This window comes from Strongylocentrotus purpuratus, unplaced genomic scaffold (genome assembly GCF_000002235.5).
Source record: "Strongylocentrotus purpuratus isolate Spur 01 unplaced genomic scaffold, Spur_5.0 spur5_scaffold_12, whole genome shotgun sequence".
Lineage (NCBI taxonomy): Eukaryota > Metazoa > Echinodermata > Echinoidea > Camarodonta > Strongylocentrotidae > Strongylocentrotus > Strongylocentrotus purpuratus.
In genome coordinates this window covers 20,617,426-20,633,982 of record NW_022145597.1, presented here as the reverse complement: position 1 = coordinate 20,633,982, position 16,557 = coordinate 20,617,426, and the positions used below count along the sequence as shown (strand labels likewise).

General features: G+C 38.5%; 1 protein-coding gene across 1 annotated transcript; it reads left to right on the top strand.

Moving 5' to 3' along the window:
- Nucleotides 1-5,499: 5,499 nt before the first annotated feature.
- LOC115922694 (probable UDP-sugar transporter protein SLC35A5) lies at nt 5,500-15,120 on the top strand. Its single transcript, XM_030982074.1, has 7 exons — nt 5,500-5,592; nt 6,369-6,599; nt 7,471-7,569; nt 8,812-8,945; nt 9,798-9,865; nt 12,274-13,081; nt 13,680-15,120. Exons 2-7 carry the CDS (start codon nt 6,503-6,505, stop codon nt 13,755-13,757), a joined length of 1,284 nt encoding a protein of 427 aa, XP_030837934.1. The 5' UTR covers nt 5,500-5,592; nt 6,369-6,502; the 3' UTR covers nt 13,758-15,120.
- The last annotated feature ends 1,437 nt before the right edge of the window (nt 15,121-16,557 follow it).

Genomic DNA, 16,557 nt, shown 5'->3' with positions numbered 1-16,557 from the left:
CACTGTCTGTCTGTCTGACTGACTTTGTTCAATGCACTGTTTTATTCCTCACCCAGTAAGTTGGCGCAAGTGAAATATGGCAGTCTTGTAAAGATTGTCTGATGTTCAGTCATGCATCAAGGGATTTAAATGAACATGGTACCTAAATGTACTGGGAGGATAACTCTATCAAGACATATCATGAAACCCATAATTAAATCCTCATACTTAAAACAATACAACTTTTAAAAAGTGGGACATTTTTTCTGACTCACCCTGTATAGCGCTCATATCCACCATGTATGGCGCTAAAGGTGCTCCAAATACACCCCAGCTTTAGCTAGGCTACCAGTATCGTTGCTCTTGAAATTAAAGGAAATGTTCCTTACCAGGTACGCATTGTTGGAAAGTGGCAAAAACAGATTGATATCTTACCAAATATATCAGTGTACCATGGGAGGGCACAAACCTACAAAGTCAGGGGAAAAAATACTTTGGGGGCTACTTTTCAAGCTTGCCTGCATGAAAATAACACTCTTTATTTTGTTTTGCATTGAACTCTATGTAATTTTGGGGGGCTCTTTTATGACTTTCGGGGGCTAATTCGCCCCGAGCCCCCATGTATTTTTTTCCCTGTACAAAGTATGCATCTATAATTAAGCATGGCAACCACTTCACCATGACATCTTTTCTACTATTCTTAATTACCAGCTTAGTATCACTATATTTGACAGACAGTTATCTTTATATTTCAGTAAATTTTCTAGCTTGTGGGGGGGTTCTAGGTGGTAATGTAATTGAACGTTTAGATGTACGTGCAGGTTACAAATCATTACAAAAATCCTAGGGTGGTCTGAAAGAGTGGAAATATTCCATGTGGTAATGATTATATTGATATGGAATTCAGCTTAATACATGAAGGATACCCCATCATTTGTTTGAATGATTTGTTAGGGTTAGGGTTCATGTCAAGGGTCAGGGTTAATAGGGTAAAGGTTGCTTGTGTGGTGGGGGTGTTCTGCAGTAATCCTCAAATGGGTGATTGACTTCAAGTCCAGCAGGTAGTGTTCTGTATACCGGTATACATTCAAACCTACTTTTATGTTAGTAACCACCTGTCTATAAAGACCACATTTTTGTGTTTCCCTTATAAGTGTTTCCCATTAAAACCTACATTAAACAAAAGTTATACATAAAGGCCACCTGCTCAAAGATTCCACTACTCTCGTCTCACTTGAGTCGTCTTTATGTACCGGCTTCACTTCATGAACTTTTAGAAAACTTCTTTGATTATTAATTTTTTGTTAATAAATAACCGTATTTCATATGTAGTAATCATTCATGTTATGCCACAGTCACGCATTTGCGTATTGGCTTGCGTATTGCTGCGTATTTATGGCAAGCCGTTTTAACATTTATTCCTATTTCTTGATTATCAAGAAATGATTTTCTGTTGTAAAGCATTGGTAATTCTTGATAAAATAGGAACAAATGTTAAAACGGCTTGCCATACATACGCAGCAATACGCAAGGCAAAGGTGTGACGGAGGCATAAGAGTATTCATAGTATACTATAATCAACTGAGATTTAATCGCAATAATGTTTTTACCAATGAGTTAAACAAACCTCGGCATGATTGTTGTAGGATGTGAATAAAGACATGTATTTTCTTATTGCAAAGTGTAAATTGATCTTCTGTGAATTTCTCTTTCATTACTCTTGTCAGACTTTCATAGCTACCGGTATTGATTATGTACTCATCGTATTCTGGAGCTGAAATAGATGTTGGGTGATTCACTGATGTGTTCTATGCTTTGCCCATGTTTTACGAAACAAGCTAATTCTGATTCTAATACCGGTAATGTGATAAATTGTCTTGCATTAAACCAGAATTGCCTCATCAGTAACTGAGGGCCCTATAAAAATACCCCTGTGTTATGCTTGCTTTAATTAGGGTCTTACTTGAATTTGATCTATTCATTGCAATATATGACGTGTCAACGATATTTTTGCATTGTATTTAATAATTTTAGGCAAAGAGAAGATTTTCTTTCATGTTAATATTAATTAGATCCATGAATTGATAAGTGAGATTATTGGAATACTATTTTTGTTTCAAGAAAGTGAAAAAAAGAAACCATAATTAGCCTGTCTCACAAAATTAAATTTTTATATTTGGATTACACTTAGTGGCAAAGTTTATCAAGTTTTAAGGGAACAATCAGATGAAAGCAGAGTAATTTGTGTCAACATAGTATATTTACATAATTAACAGGGGAAATAGAGGTACACTTTACTTGCCATTCTATGGGTAAATGGTTTAGGAGTATAAAGAAAATAAAGGATGTTAAAACGCCTGTGCACGGAACTCAAGATGGACTTGGGAGAGAGAGAGAGAGAGCTGGGGGATAGAGAAAGAGAAAAGTGGAAATAAGGAGAGAGAGAGAGAGAGAGAATGATAGAGGTGAAAGTTTGGTACAGAGAGAATGAAATAGGAAAAATGTTTTGCAGGTACACATAGGCGCCGGAAGTGGGGGGCAGGGGGGCAGCTGCCCCCCCCCCAATCAAAAAAGTGGGGGGGGCAAAACGCATTTTTGCCCCCCCAAAACGCCCCCCCCCCCCCTCAAAAAAAAAAAAAAAAGCAGTAAAGGAGTAAAGATGGTTTGTATTTTTAACCCAAAAGAACATAACAATAATAAAAACCTGAATTAAATGACGTATGAAATTCCATTCAAAGAAAAGGAAAGTTAACAGGAATTAAATTTCCTAAACATTGCGCATGCTACCTATATTTATCAATGGAGGTTCTTATAATAGCGATACGCGCATATCGTGGACATATTGCGAGAGAATGGGAAAGCGTGTCTGTTTTTTGTTATAGGGGTGAGAAGCTTATGAGCCCCTGAACGCTGGCGTACTGATGGGGGGGGGGGGGGATATTTTCTTATTCGACACCAGTGTTTTTACAAATGTTGCTGAAATGACTTGATTTTCCGGTATATTTTCTCATTTTGTTTGTAAGTCATACCTTTTTATGCGTTTGTTGGAAAATTAGAAATTCCCAAATTTACAGTCGGGCGAAAAATATGCTTATTTAGAAGCATTTTATGTTAGGGTCTGCAGAACGGCCGGGCTCGGGACTCGTGCCACCCTCAATTGTTGAAAAAGAAAAAGAAAGAGAGAGAGAAAAAATAAGTGACCTGCCAATGTCACAAATGAGGTATCAAAATATGCTCATCTGACCGTAATTAAATGCCTAAACCCCAGAGCTTTAATACGGAGGCTCCGCCCCCGGACCCACCAAGGGCCCTAAGGCGGTCCCCTGTATGCTCATCTGACCGTTATTAAATACCTGAAACCCCCGAGCTTCCGGGGGCTCTGCCCCCTGGACCCTACCAAGGGCCCTAAGGCGGGGCCCTAGATGCTCATCTGACCGTAATTAAATGTCTAAAACCCCAGAGCTTACGGGGGCTCCGCCCCCAGACCCCAACAAGGGCCCTAAGGCGGTCCCCTGTATGCTCATCTGATCGTTATTAGATACCTAAACCCCCCCGAGCTTCCGGGGGCTTTGCCCCCTGGACCCTAATAAGGGCCTTAAGGCGGGGCCCTGGATGCTCATCTGACCGTAATTAAATGTCTAAAACCCCAGAGCTTACGGGGGCTCCGCCCCCAGACCCCAACAAGGGCCCTAAGGCGGTCCCCTGTATGCTCATCTGATCGTTATTAGATACCTAAACCCCCCCGAGCTTCCGGGGGCTTTGCCCCCTGGACCCTAATAAGGGCCTTAAGGCGGGGCCCTGGATGCTCATCTGACCGTAATTAAATGTCTAAAACCCCAGAGCTTACGGGGGCTCCGCCCCCAGACCCCACCAGGGCCCTAAGGCGGTCCCCTGTATGCTCATCTGACCGTTATTAAATACCTAAAACCCCCGAGCTTCCGGGGGCTCTGCTCCCTGGACTCTCCGCCAATTAGTGGCCTGCCAGTGTCACAAATAAAGTATCTAAATATGCTTATCTGATCATAATTTTAATGCCTAAAACCCTTAAACTTCTTGGGGATCAGCCACTTTACCCCCTACCGGGGCCCAGGCCCTGGACCCCACGCCATTTTACGCTCTACTTGATTGTTAATAATCCACTTTGAAAAACGTTCCGCGGGGCCTGCCCTGCATGTAACGTGTAAGAGTGATGGTGATGGAGATTTTTCTTCTGCCCCCCCCCCTTCCAAACGTTTTTGCTCGTTACGTCACTGCCCCTGGAAGGTGAGCCCCCTGGAATGTTTGCCCCTCCAATCCCAAACTGCTTCCGGCGCGCCTGTACAGAGAGAGCTTCAAAGAGCAAGAGATGGTGCAGGGAAATATTAAAATGCAGAGGGATCACAATCTGTTATCCATCATATAACAACTGGTCCCTGATCAAGACCAATTTAACATGCATTCAAAAGGCTGATCAGTAACTAATCAGATTCTTTGTTTTAAATTTGCAATTGATCACAAACCTGTGTGTTACCGGACCCTGGTATGGCCAATAGTTGGCTAGTTATATCTCTCTCGATCTTCATCTATCCGGTGGCGGATCCAGGGGGGGGGGGGCCCGGGGGGCCCGGACCCCCCCCCCCCCCTTGAGAAAAAATCATGTAAAATCATGTGATTTTTTACCTTTTTGGGGGGGTGCAAATAGAATTTTTTTGAGGATCAAAAAAAAAAAAAATGTGCTCACTACCCCCCCCCCCCCCCCCCCCCCCCCCCCCCCCACTGAGAGAATTTTTGGCCGGCACGTTTTTCAAATTTTCGGGAGCAAAAAAAAAAAAAGTTGGGGCCCCTCCCCAAAGAAATCCTGGATCCGCGCCTGCATCTATCAACTCATTATCCACATAGTAACTCTGTATTTCCACCTCAAATACCATCCAGTAACTTTGTTAATCTCTTTCCATTTTCCTTTTCTCTCTTCTTCCCATCCAATATTCTCATCCCTACTCATTTTGAACTAAATGGATGATAATTATGTCAGACTATATATTAGCCACTCAAGAGAAACTCGGAAGTCTTTTGAAAGGGCAGATGGATCTGTCTTTCAAATCTGAAAATCAGAGAGAGATATTCTTTATAGTGTATCTTATGGTTTGTGGAATTTCATAAAGAATGTTTGAGAGGAAATTAAGGCTGGAAGTAAAAATACCCCCCCCCCCCCCCCTTTCCACTCCTTTTGGATAAGCATGATTAACAACTCTTCTTTCCCTTAATTTGCTTAGACTTTCACTGGACTGTTCCTCTATAATTGTCCTGTTTTTATTAAAACTAACTTGATATCAGGTTAGTTACTTGACAAACATACTGGTAAATTATACTTTCACTTATCTCTTCGGTTCGACATACAAATGAAATAATACAAAGGTCGGATTTCCCTTTAAATTGTAGGCCTAGCTAGACTGGTACGCGTTTTATTGAAGCTACCAGTACCATCCATAAAACTATCACATACCGATACGTCACATGCACACGTACCGGTACGGTACGTGGTGCACGTAAGATTCTGACCAGCAAAGGTCAAAGCCAGTGCCAAGTTACACGTTTTTACTCCGAAGTCCATTCGAAAACAAGGCAATTTCCAAGGTGAGTTTCTAGTTTTTGTCATGACAACTACTCTCAATTAATGAATTCATATTGGGGCTTGTATTAATTATTACTAGTTGGTTAGGAAACCCTATAAAAAAAACGACATAGACTCGTATTACTGAGGCGCTTCGCACTAGCCGCTCGTGTACTTTCGTATCAATTTTTGACCCGGAACTCCGGCGTGGAGATACCCTACTAAACCCTACCCCAAAATCTTCAATTGTCCAAATAATTATTAATGGTCATGATATAAAGTTGTTACATTTCTTACCCCTATCGTGTCAATTTTCTTATCTTTTTTGGAGTATTTTTCCTAAAAACATTATATTAGGCCTAATAATTCTAGTTCTACACTTTCTCACAGGTTTCACCTGTAATTCACCAGTCTTCTCAGGCTCCTTACGTTAGTAAGGCAAACCACTGCACAATTACAATACAATTGCATACCGTACAGATGAAGGGGTGTGTGGTTAAAGTTATCGACTGTAAACTGTATTTCTTGTAATTATTACGGTCGCTAATTTTGTCCATCTTAGTTACATACATCATACATGTAGACTAGACTAGATCTAGACTCTATGTAATGTAGACTAGATCTAAGATCCCTGCACACAAAAAAAATCAGTCTTTAACTCATCAGTATTAGTAAAAACAGATAGTTCACAGGAATTTTAGGCCTTCCACTTTGAGTTGATATGATGACTATTTAAAGACAAGCACAACTTGTTTGCTCTTCAATTAATTTGTGTTTTTTATCCCCTTTTTAAATACAGGGCTACAGCTATATGGGGGACGTGGCCCGTGGCACATTACACAACCATCAACGCAGTTATCCTTGATTAAACAAGAGGCACATGTGACTGAGAGAAGAGATCACAGAAACAAATACGAGCCATATCTATTGACAATGGAGTGCCCTTCAATGACAACCGTAGCCTTGACAACTGTTTATGTTGTGCTTGGAGCTGGCAGAGTAATGCTCATGAGATTATCAGCTAATGAAGGTTAGTAATCACAATAAAGAAAATGTTAAGGACCCGATTTATTCAACCTGCATGAATCAAAATGGCGGCTCGATTGTTGTCTTTCTATTTTTGCTCCAGTTTTTTTTACTTTTAGAGGCACGATAATGGCACTTAACATCGCCAATCATGGATGAAAATAATGTCAAATGGAAGAATATACCGATCTGTGCCGAGGTATGCATGTGTTGATTTATTTGACTGATAAAAAAGGTCACTTTTAAGGGACATACTGATGATATGCGCTTTTTATAGAGGCAAGTGACAAATCCTGCGAGCTGATTTCGGGACACCGGGTCCCGATCGGTGCAAGGCCGTCGGGACCCGGTTTATGAAAATCCCGACATGACTCAGGCCTACTACATATACATGTACGTGCACAACTAAAACTACTTTTTTTAAATATACATCTATATCTTTTCTTGTCATTTCATGTAACATGCAAAATATCATCCAATTGATGACAAAGACGATTCATAATTTAAAAATAGTATTTAAGTTGTCTTTAAGTAACTGTTTTAATTGTTCCTTTATTGTCATTCCCTTTATTGTCATTGTCATCATTACCATCATCATCATTGACATCATTGTCAGGTTCATCATCATCTTCATTACCATCATCATTAGTATCATCATTAGTATCATCATTAGTATCAACATCATCATCTTTCATCATTACCATCATTATCATCATCTTCACCATCATCATTGTCATCATCATCATTATCACCTTCATCATAATTTTCGACATTGTCATCAATGATATTGTCATTCTGCAAGGAAAATACATCTTTCATGAAAAGAAGAATGACAGTGATTATATTTTCCCATTTTTTCTCCCCTCTTCCCTCAGATCACAAATATGACTACTTGCCCGTGACAGTGAACGTGTGCGCCGAGGCGGTGAAACTGGTCGTATGTTTGTCTATCATGCTCAAATTGGAGATGAGCGGTGAGAGAAAAAAACTAGCATTTTTTTGGTACTTTTTTGTTGTGTTGTTTAATGCTATATTGCAAATATAAGATGGTGTAGAATGGACTTTGTGTAGGCTTAAACTGATTCATCTAGTACTCTGTACATGTAGGTGGCAAGATGATGTAGGAAAAGTCATGAATGATTATCGACATGTACAGGCACGTGATTATACTTTCTCTGTTTGTAGTATTTAAAAATCAAGCTGATTGTTTATTACTATTATACAAATGATGCATTTAAATGAGTTCATTATACAATCTATCCGCACATGAGTCGAAACTGTGCATGCATCCATCTTACAAAGCCGTCAGGCTGAGTATGATAGGTGCACAAACAGCATCAGCAAGAGAGAACATATCTTGTAATGAACAAATGAAAACACGCATCATTTGTGTTATACATATACATAAAAACTCTTAGATCCTTAATTGTTATTTGATGTAAAAAGAATTCATTTTAATATTGTTATGTCATGTGTCATATGGCTGGCAAATGAATCTCAAGTTAAAACCAGTTGTTTTTAAGCGCACTAACTATGCATACTGCTGCACATTGCATACTTCGAAATTGTTGAATAGTACTTGAAACTAGTGCACACTTTATCATGAAAAACGTGGTATAGCGTAATTGTATAGTCTGATTAAATGAATCACACATGACAGCATTGTACCAATCATTTGGTTATGATATAGGAAATATATTACTATGTAATTCCATTTCAGATAATGTTTAAAGAAGATAGCCAATTAGGTTTTTGCCTACAATGATGTTGATATGGAATAAAGTATGTCAAATCAAATAAAATAAAATGATATTTGTTCATGTAATGGGTCCATTCTCAGGAGTTTTATAAGGCTATCAAATTTAGGTACGGTATACAGTTGAAAACTAAATTATTCATACCCTTACCAAGTTTTGTAATTTTTTAAGTATGTGAATTTTTTTGATTTAAACGCTTACGAATTTGACATATTAAACCTTACATCTACATGTAGATATGGTTAGAATACTCCCCCAGGGAGTGAAGATTGTTCACAACTGCACATAGTGTGTGAATAAATCAGATGACCAGGGTGATAATATCTGTAAAGAGCTTAGAAACAGTATTTCATATTAAGCTTTACATAAATCCATATTATCATTATTATTGAATTTACATTCAATCCCCAGGAACATGTGTGAATAAAAGACCATGTTTTTGTCCCTCGTTTGTTGCAGGTAAACCTATGTTCAAGGAATTCATTCAGTTCAGCTGGCCAGAATGTCTCAAGTTCTTTAAATGGAGCATCCCAGGCCTGCTGTATTTCTTTGATAATCTGATTGGATTTTCCGTCATGACTTTCTTTGAACCGGTAAGTAATATAAAGATATAGGGGTACTCCTGCATCTATGTGTCACAGGGCGACTACTTGTACTATATATACTTGAATGACTGATGTAACCAATTAAAGGTTTATTTCTAATTTCTGTGATCATAGTAGAACCGTTAAGCTACGTATATATAAACTAATTATTCCCAAATCCAGACTCTCATCTACCAAAAAATGTTTCGCAGTGGCTGCTTCAAAACATGGAACAACTTTCCCACTTTCCATCAGAGAATTAATCTGTATCGTTTCTTTCAAAAGATTCCTTAAAACGTATTTCTTCCCTCTGTATTTTAATATGATTTACCTATGTTTATAAGTCTATGTATTTTATGTTCCTCGTCACTTTCTGTAATTTTGTAAAAGTTTTCTGTTTTTTAGCGATCCTAAGTGATCGATATTATTATTATTACATAGACAATATCCAAGCTGAATCTCTACAGGAAATCTTGGTGAATAACATTATCAGTCATCGAAGGCAGCATGGCAAGGTCGAAGGTCATCACTCTTGCTTGAGGATGTCAGAAAATGAAAAAAATCTGAAAGTGTACTAATCATGTAAAAAATAATTTGTGTACAGCTGGAATGTTTAAAATCTATCTTGGCACATATCTTGGCATCCAATGTGTTACGAGTAAAGGAGTATGAGGAATAGGATAATGTACATGTGAAACTCAGCGCACGGAACTCAATCTAGGTAACATGGGAAAGGGATAATTCTGCATCAACTTGAATTTTTACCAATCGCCAACAAAGAATAATTTATGTATAGCTAGAATGTTTCAAATCAAACTCAGTAGATATATTATTTGTTTTTTATTTTTCTTTTGTCTAAAGGCTGTAGCTGTCTTGCTGGGAAACTTCACAATTATCTCAACATCAATACTTTTCAGACTCATTTTAAAGTAAGTGGTGACTTACTGTATAGTTTTTCTAATGCACATACCGGGGTACACAAAAAATCCTTCTTCCTTGTGATAAAAACAGGTACAGTACAAAATGTACCCATTAAAGTGCTTTCAAATAATGAATCTCAAGTTTTCATTTTTAATTTCAATATAAGAATAGGTGAGGGATGTTTTTTATCGGAACAAACTTCAATGCATTTTTAATTTTTTTTTTTTTTACTGTTTTGGGATCAGTGTAAGTGTAAATCTGTATGTTAATGATGTCAATTACTCTTGTCACAGGCTTTGCATCTGCTGACAATGTTTACTTATGATCTCCACTCCCTAAGAAGTATATAATGTCTGTGTATATATGCTATGGTAATAAAATAACTATGGCAGTTACATGATCACGGAAATATCAACCACACTAAATCACCTGCACTCCTTTTTGGTCCAATACTCCATATGAATATAAAGCCAAATATTTAAGTGATTTGCTTGAAATTACTGTGAAATTGTTTAAATGAGGATGAAAGCTCTACATTTTTTTGTGATAATGAATCTCAAGTTTTCATTTTTAATTTCAATATAAGAATAGGCGAGGGATGTTTTTTATCGGAACAAACTTCAATGCATTTTTAATTTTTTTTTTTTACTGTTTTGGGATCAAAAGTATTTGCTAGTTTAGTCCAAATGTGTAATGCAGTAAAACATGAATTCTTGGACATGAATGAATTCCTTCTGAGCACAGAAGTGTAAATCTGTATGTTAATGTCAATTACTCTTGTCACAGGCTTTGCATCTGCTGACAATGTTTACTTATGATCTCCACTCCCTAAGAAGTATATAGTGTCTGTGTATATATGCTATGGTAATAAAATAACTATGGCAGTTACATGATCACGGAAATATCAACCACACTAAATCACCTGCACTCCTTTTTGGTCCAATACTCCATATGAATATAAAGCCAAATATTTAAGTGATTTGCTTGAAATTACTGTGAAATTGTTTAAATGAGGATGAAAGCTCTACATTTTTTTGTAATAATGAATCTCAAGTTTTCATTTTTAATTTCAATATAGGAATAGGCGAGGGATGTTTTTTATCGGAACAAACTTTAATGCATTTTTTTTTTTTTGTACTGTTTTGGGATCAAAGTATTTGCTAGTTTAGTCCAAATGTGTAATGCAGTAAAACATATGAATTCTTGGACATGAATGAATTCCTTCTGAGCACAGAATGATCTCCACTCCCTAAGAAGAATATAGTGTCTGTGTATATATGCTATGGTAATAAAATAACTATGGCAGTTACATGATCACGGAAATATCAACCACACTAAATCACCTGCACTCCTTTTTGGTCCAATACTCCATATGAATATAAAGCCAAATATTTAAGTGATTTGCTTGAAATTACTGTGAAATTGTTTAAATGAGGATGAAAGCTCTACATTTTTTTGTAATAATGAATCTCAAGTTTTCATTTTTAATTTCAATATAGGAATAGGCGAGGGATGTTTTTTATCGGAACAAACTTTAATGCATTTTTTTTTTTTGTACTGTTTTGGGATCAAAAGTATTTGCTAGTTTAGTCCAAATGTGTAATGCAGTAAAACATATGAATTCTTGGACATGAATGAATTCCTTCTGAGCACAGAATGATCTCCACTCCCTAAGAAGAATATAGTGTCTGTGTATATATGCTATGGTAATAAAATAACTATGGCAGTTACATGATCACGGAAATATCAACCACACTAAATCACCTGCACTCCTTTTTGGTCCAATACTCCATATGAATATAAAGCCAAATATTTAAGTGATTTGCTTGAAATTACTGTGAAATTGTTTAAATGAGGATGAAAGCTCTACATTTTTTTGTAATAATGAATCTCAAGTTTTCATTTTAATTTCAATATAAGAATAGGCGAGGGATGTTTTTTATCGGAACAAACTTTAATGCATTTTTTTTTTTTTTTTTTTACTGTTTTGGGATCAAAAGTATTTGCTAGTTTAGTCCAAATGTGTAATGCAGTAAACCATATGAATTCTTGGACATGAATGAATTCCTTCTGAGCACAGAAGTGTAAATCTGTATGTTAATGATGTCAATTACTCTTGTCACAGGCTTTGCATCTGCTGACAATGTTTACTTACGATCTCCACTCCCTAAGAAGTATATAGTCCCTGTGTATATATGCTATGGTAATAAAATAACTATGGCAGTTACATGATCACGGAAATATCAACCACACTAAATCACCTGCTCTCCTTTGTGGTCCATTACTGCATGTGAATATAATGCCATATATTTAAGTGAATTGCCTGAAATTACTGTGAAGTTGTTTAAATGAGGATAAAAGCTATATGTTTTTGTATAACTTTTGTGTTCTTCTTAACGTTGAATTTCTCTTTCAGACGAAAATTAAGCAGGGTGCAGTGGGCTTCTCTCCTGATTCTCTTTCTAGCGATTGTGTCGTTATCAAACCAAGATCACCGGAGCACGCTCAAAGGTCACCACCACACATCCGACTCGCTAGATTCCATAGACAATGCCACTCTCTATGAGGTGGAAATCCTCCAGAAGCGACATGCCATTCCAGCCGTTCCTTCGGACCTCTGCCATCGGAAACTCCGCCACACGCCCGAACCTTCCATCTCAGAGGCCAGCAAGTACAGCTTCACGGTCAGCTTTGGGCATGTCTTGATCGTGGTTCAGTGCTTCTTGTCGTCTTTTGCGAACATCTACAATGAGAAGATCTTCAAGGAAGGCCACAACGAGGATGGTATCTACATGTACATCGTTCAGAACACCCGGCTGTATACCTTTGGGGTGATATTTAACACGCTTACGCTCTTTGTCATTCCGAACTTCCGTAACCGCGTCTTCTATTGCGGGATGTTCAGCGGATACTCCTGGTACTCCACGCTGCTCATCTTTGCCACAGCCGCGCTTGGACTCACAACGTCCTTGATCCTGAAGTTCAGAGACAACATGTTCCATGTCCACAGTGCGCAGGTCACGACTGTCGTCATCATCAGCCTGTCGATATGGCTGACGGGGTTCCAACCGACCCTGGACTTCTTCTTGCAGATGCCTACAGTGTTCCTGGTCATCATTATCTACAACAACAGTCACCTGCCTGCAGAACCCCTATTGACCCCTAGGATGAGATACCCATCAGAGAGTACTAGCAGAGGGCAAGAGAACTCTGTTAGGAAGAGGGTGAGTGTTAGCAGTTACCCGGCTCACAAGTGCTCCAGCGACAACTTCTATAGGCGACTGCTCTTGGTTTAATTAATTTTCACATATTCGGGTTAGGGTTAATGGGGCTATTGGGTTTCCGGTTTGCGTTGGGGTTAGGTTCTTATTCTTTAATAGGCACTTATCTAAAAAAACAGGCTGGCTTTATATCCTTTCAGTCCGTTGCCTCACTCCTATGGAACAAACTCCCTGCGTTTCTAAGAAATATTACTTCACTTGACTTCTTCAAAAAACATCTCAAAACATAATTCTACAGTTCTTCTTAATTTGTCAATTGACTAAGGTTACAGTGCCTTGTATACTACTTTACCTAAAAATTTACTATCAGGCAATAATTAGCCGGATGCTGTGGGCTTCCCTCTTGGGAAGGTGGAAATTTGGTAAGTTCAGCTTATTAACCACAGAGCAATAAGCATGTGTTGAAACTCTACTAAAGCTTCTTTCCAGTATTGCACTGTTAGCAATTAAAACTAGTTATGATATGTTTTTTAAAGTAAGTTTTGTAAGACCTTCTTCCATAATTGTCTGAATAATTTTATCCTTATTTCTGTCTTTTCAGGGTACGTCGGTGAGTGAGGAATTGATAGAACTGACACGAATGGATGAAGAAGATGAAACCACCTCTGTAGAATTATAGGGGTGGATGACATACTTGACCACTCCTATATCCTGATGGTCAATCCCTTAGCTTAGACAATGTTGACGAAGCATAGCAGTTGAAAGTAAGTGCTGAAGTGAGTGATCATGTGGATAAATTGCAACCAAACGTTTGTTAATCAGTTAGCAAACAGGTTTACTTGTTTCAAGGCGACAGAAACATTAGTCAATGTCCTGGTTCAGGACACACGTGCTAAGGAAGCTGTGCAATAGAATGCCTCATATATTTTATGCATTTTCATACATATCATGTGTGCAAATATCATGCAACCACACTGAGTATCCACACCAGACAAATGTCTAGACAAATGTTGTTAAGTTTGAATAGATACATATCAATGACATTGGTAATTTTATGAATACCGGTAGCTAATTTTTGTTTACGATGACTATTATTTTGTCATCACCATGTATGTATCCATGTTTTGTATCATACTTCTGTTCTATGTAAACTTTGTCTGAGCTTTTATGTTACATGTGAGCAAACCAAATATTTATGTTGAATGACATTGGACAAATAAATCAGTACATTGAATGAACGAATGTTGTTTTGGTTCTATGCTATCAGCAATCTGGAAAGTGGGGCTGTGTTCTGCCATTCTGCTAACCACTGGCACGCACAGGATAACGTATCATTTCCGTTGTAGTATTATGTATTGCTGCAGTTGGTGCAGACAAAATGTGAGCTTTATCTGCAGATTTCTCCCTGAAATACCTCACTCGCAGTCAACTTTTATATTATGTATGCTGTACAATCATTCTTAACTAATTTGACTTCATTGCTCATTGTTTATGCAAGGGGCTGACATAAACTCTTGTCCAAAATAAAAGCAACAGGACTTTGCTGCATGGAGGGGGCAGAGGGGGGGGGGGGGGGCGGGGGCAATTTTGCAAGCTGAAAAATATGCATTGATATATTTGTGTTGTCTCTTTTGAGACAGAAATTGGCGGCACTTGGCACTTGGCCTACTTATATGAAATAGGAATATAAACAAAGCTACTGATAAGAGGACATATATAGCAAGGGGGCTATTCATCCTCTTTTAATGTTTATTGACCAGTTTTCCTGGAGAATTCTTCGTAGAATCGGTATTTATGTATAGAGCTGTTTTAGTCGATAATCACTTGTTTATTTGCTGCCCATTTATGCTCTTGTTTAGGTGCGGAGTATTTATTACTGAGTTTCAAATGTCTACATCCATGTACGGTATTTTTCTGACAAGTGAAGAAGAAATAATAAATCGACCCGATGATTCAAAGTATTAAGCCAAAATAATGTGTGCACAATTAAGAGATACTTATTTGTAAATATGAAATGAATAAATAGATTACTATGACTGTCATGCTTGTAAAAGGATTGTCATTGATGTTGTATTGCTGTGTGGTAAAAATAGAGTAGAAGTCATTCAGATTCCCAAAGATGCATGGCCTTGCATGGTGTTCAATTGAGAAAGAGATATTGGGCGAGAATGAGAGAGAGAGAGAGAGTGAGAGGGGGAGATAGGGGGTTAGAGAGAGGATGAGAGAGAGAGAGAGAGAGAAGAAGAAGAAGAAGAAGATGCCCAGGCCTATATAGTTCAAGCCCTGAAAAGTCCATTATGAGATGGGGGGGGGGGGGGAGGCGGGGTCTGCAATGAAAAGGTTTCCATCTTTGATCACTATGACCCGTCGATTTGGTATCATTGCTTGAACAAGAATGGAAGAGAAGGAGACACGAAAGGAGGAAAATAGAAACAGGAAGGAGTCATCATTTTCAAAACTCGGTATATATGGTATAGAAGCATATGCAAATTCCCGCGGGAGCGGAATTGCGATATAAAAGTTTCCTTTTAAATGGGCTTTCATCGAAAGGGTGCGGTGCGGTACGGCGCGGTGTGGTGTGCTCAACGCACCCATTCGATAAAAGAGGGGGGCCTTTTCTCGAAAGGGTGCGTTGAGAGCGGAGTATCGTTTTAACACACCCTTTCGATGAAAGCGGGGGGGCTTTTCTCGAAAGGGTGCGTCGACTAGTCTTTCGCATCAGTCGTTTAAAATGAGGATCTCGGACAGAAGGTAATAGTTGCCAATTTAAGTATATCGAAAATGTATTAAATAAAATGGAATGGTCTTGATTACAGAGTGGTCTCTTTGATGGGGGAGACAGAGAGAAGGAAAAAAGGGAAAGGGAAAAGGAAGATAAAAGGAAAGAAAGAAGAATAAGAAGAGAAGAGGGAAACGGGGGGGGGGGAGGGGCGAAGGACTCTTGCCCCCCCCCCGCCAACAAATAAATAGTAGAGAGAGAGAGAGAGAGAGAAGGGAAAGGGAAAGGGAAAGAAAATATAAAAGGAAAGAAAGAAGAGGAAGAAGAATAAAAAGAAAAGAGGGAAACGGGGGCGAAGGGCTCTTGCCTCCTCCCCCCCCCCCCGCCAACAAATAAATAAAGAGAGAGAGAGAGAGAGAGAGAGAAGGGAAAGGGAAAGAAAATATAAAAGGAAAGAAAGAAGAAGAAGAAGGAAAGATGGATAGGGGGAAGGGTGAAAGATTTTTACCTCCCCACCCCCCCCCCCTCCCGCCAAAAAAATAAATAAGAGAGAGAGAGAGAGAGAGAAGGGAGAGGGAAAGAAAATCTAAAAGGAAAGAAAGAAGAGAAAAAGAATAAGAAAAGAGGGAAAGGGGGCGAAGGGCTCTTACCAACAAAATAAATAAGAGAGAGAGAGAGAAGGGAAAGGGAAAGAAAAGATAAAAGGAAAGAAAGAAGAGGAAGAAGAAGAAGAAAAGAGGGAAACGGGGGCGAAAGGCTC

Bases quoted from the DNA above. Each gene is read 5' to 3' on its own strand.
- LOC115922694 (XM_030982074.1), top strand. From the start codon at position 6,503: ATGGAGTGCCCTTCAATGACAACCGTAGCCTTGACAACTGTTTATGTT. The intron at 8,946-9,797 runs GTAAGTAATATA...TTTTGTCTAAAG, and splicing joins TCATGACTTTCTTTGAACCG to GCTGTAGCTGTCTTGCTGGG. The intron at 9,866-12,273 runs GTAAGTGGTGAC...TTTCTCTTTCAG, and splicing joins CTTTTCAGACTCATTTTAAA to ACGAAAATTAAGCAGGGTGC.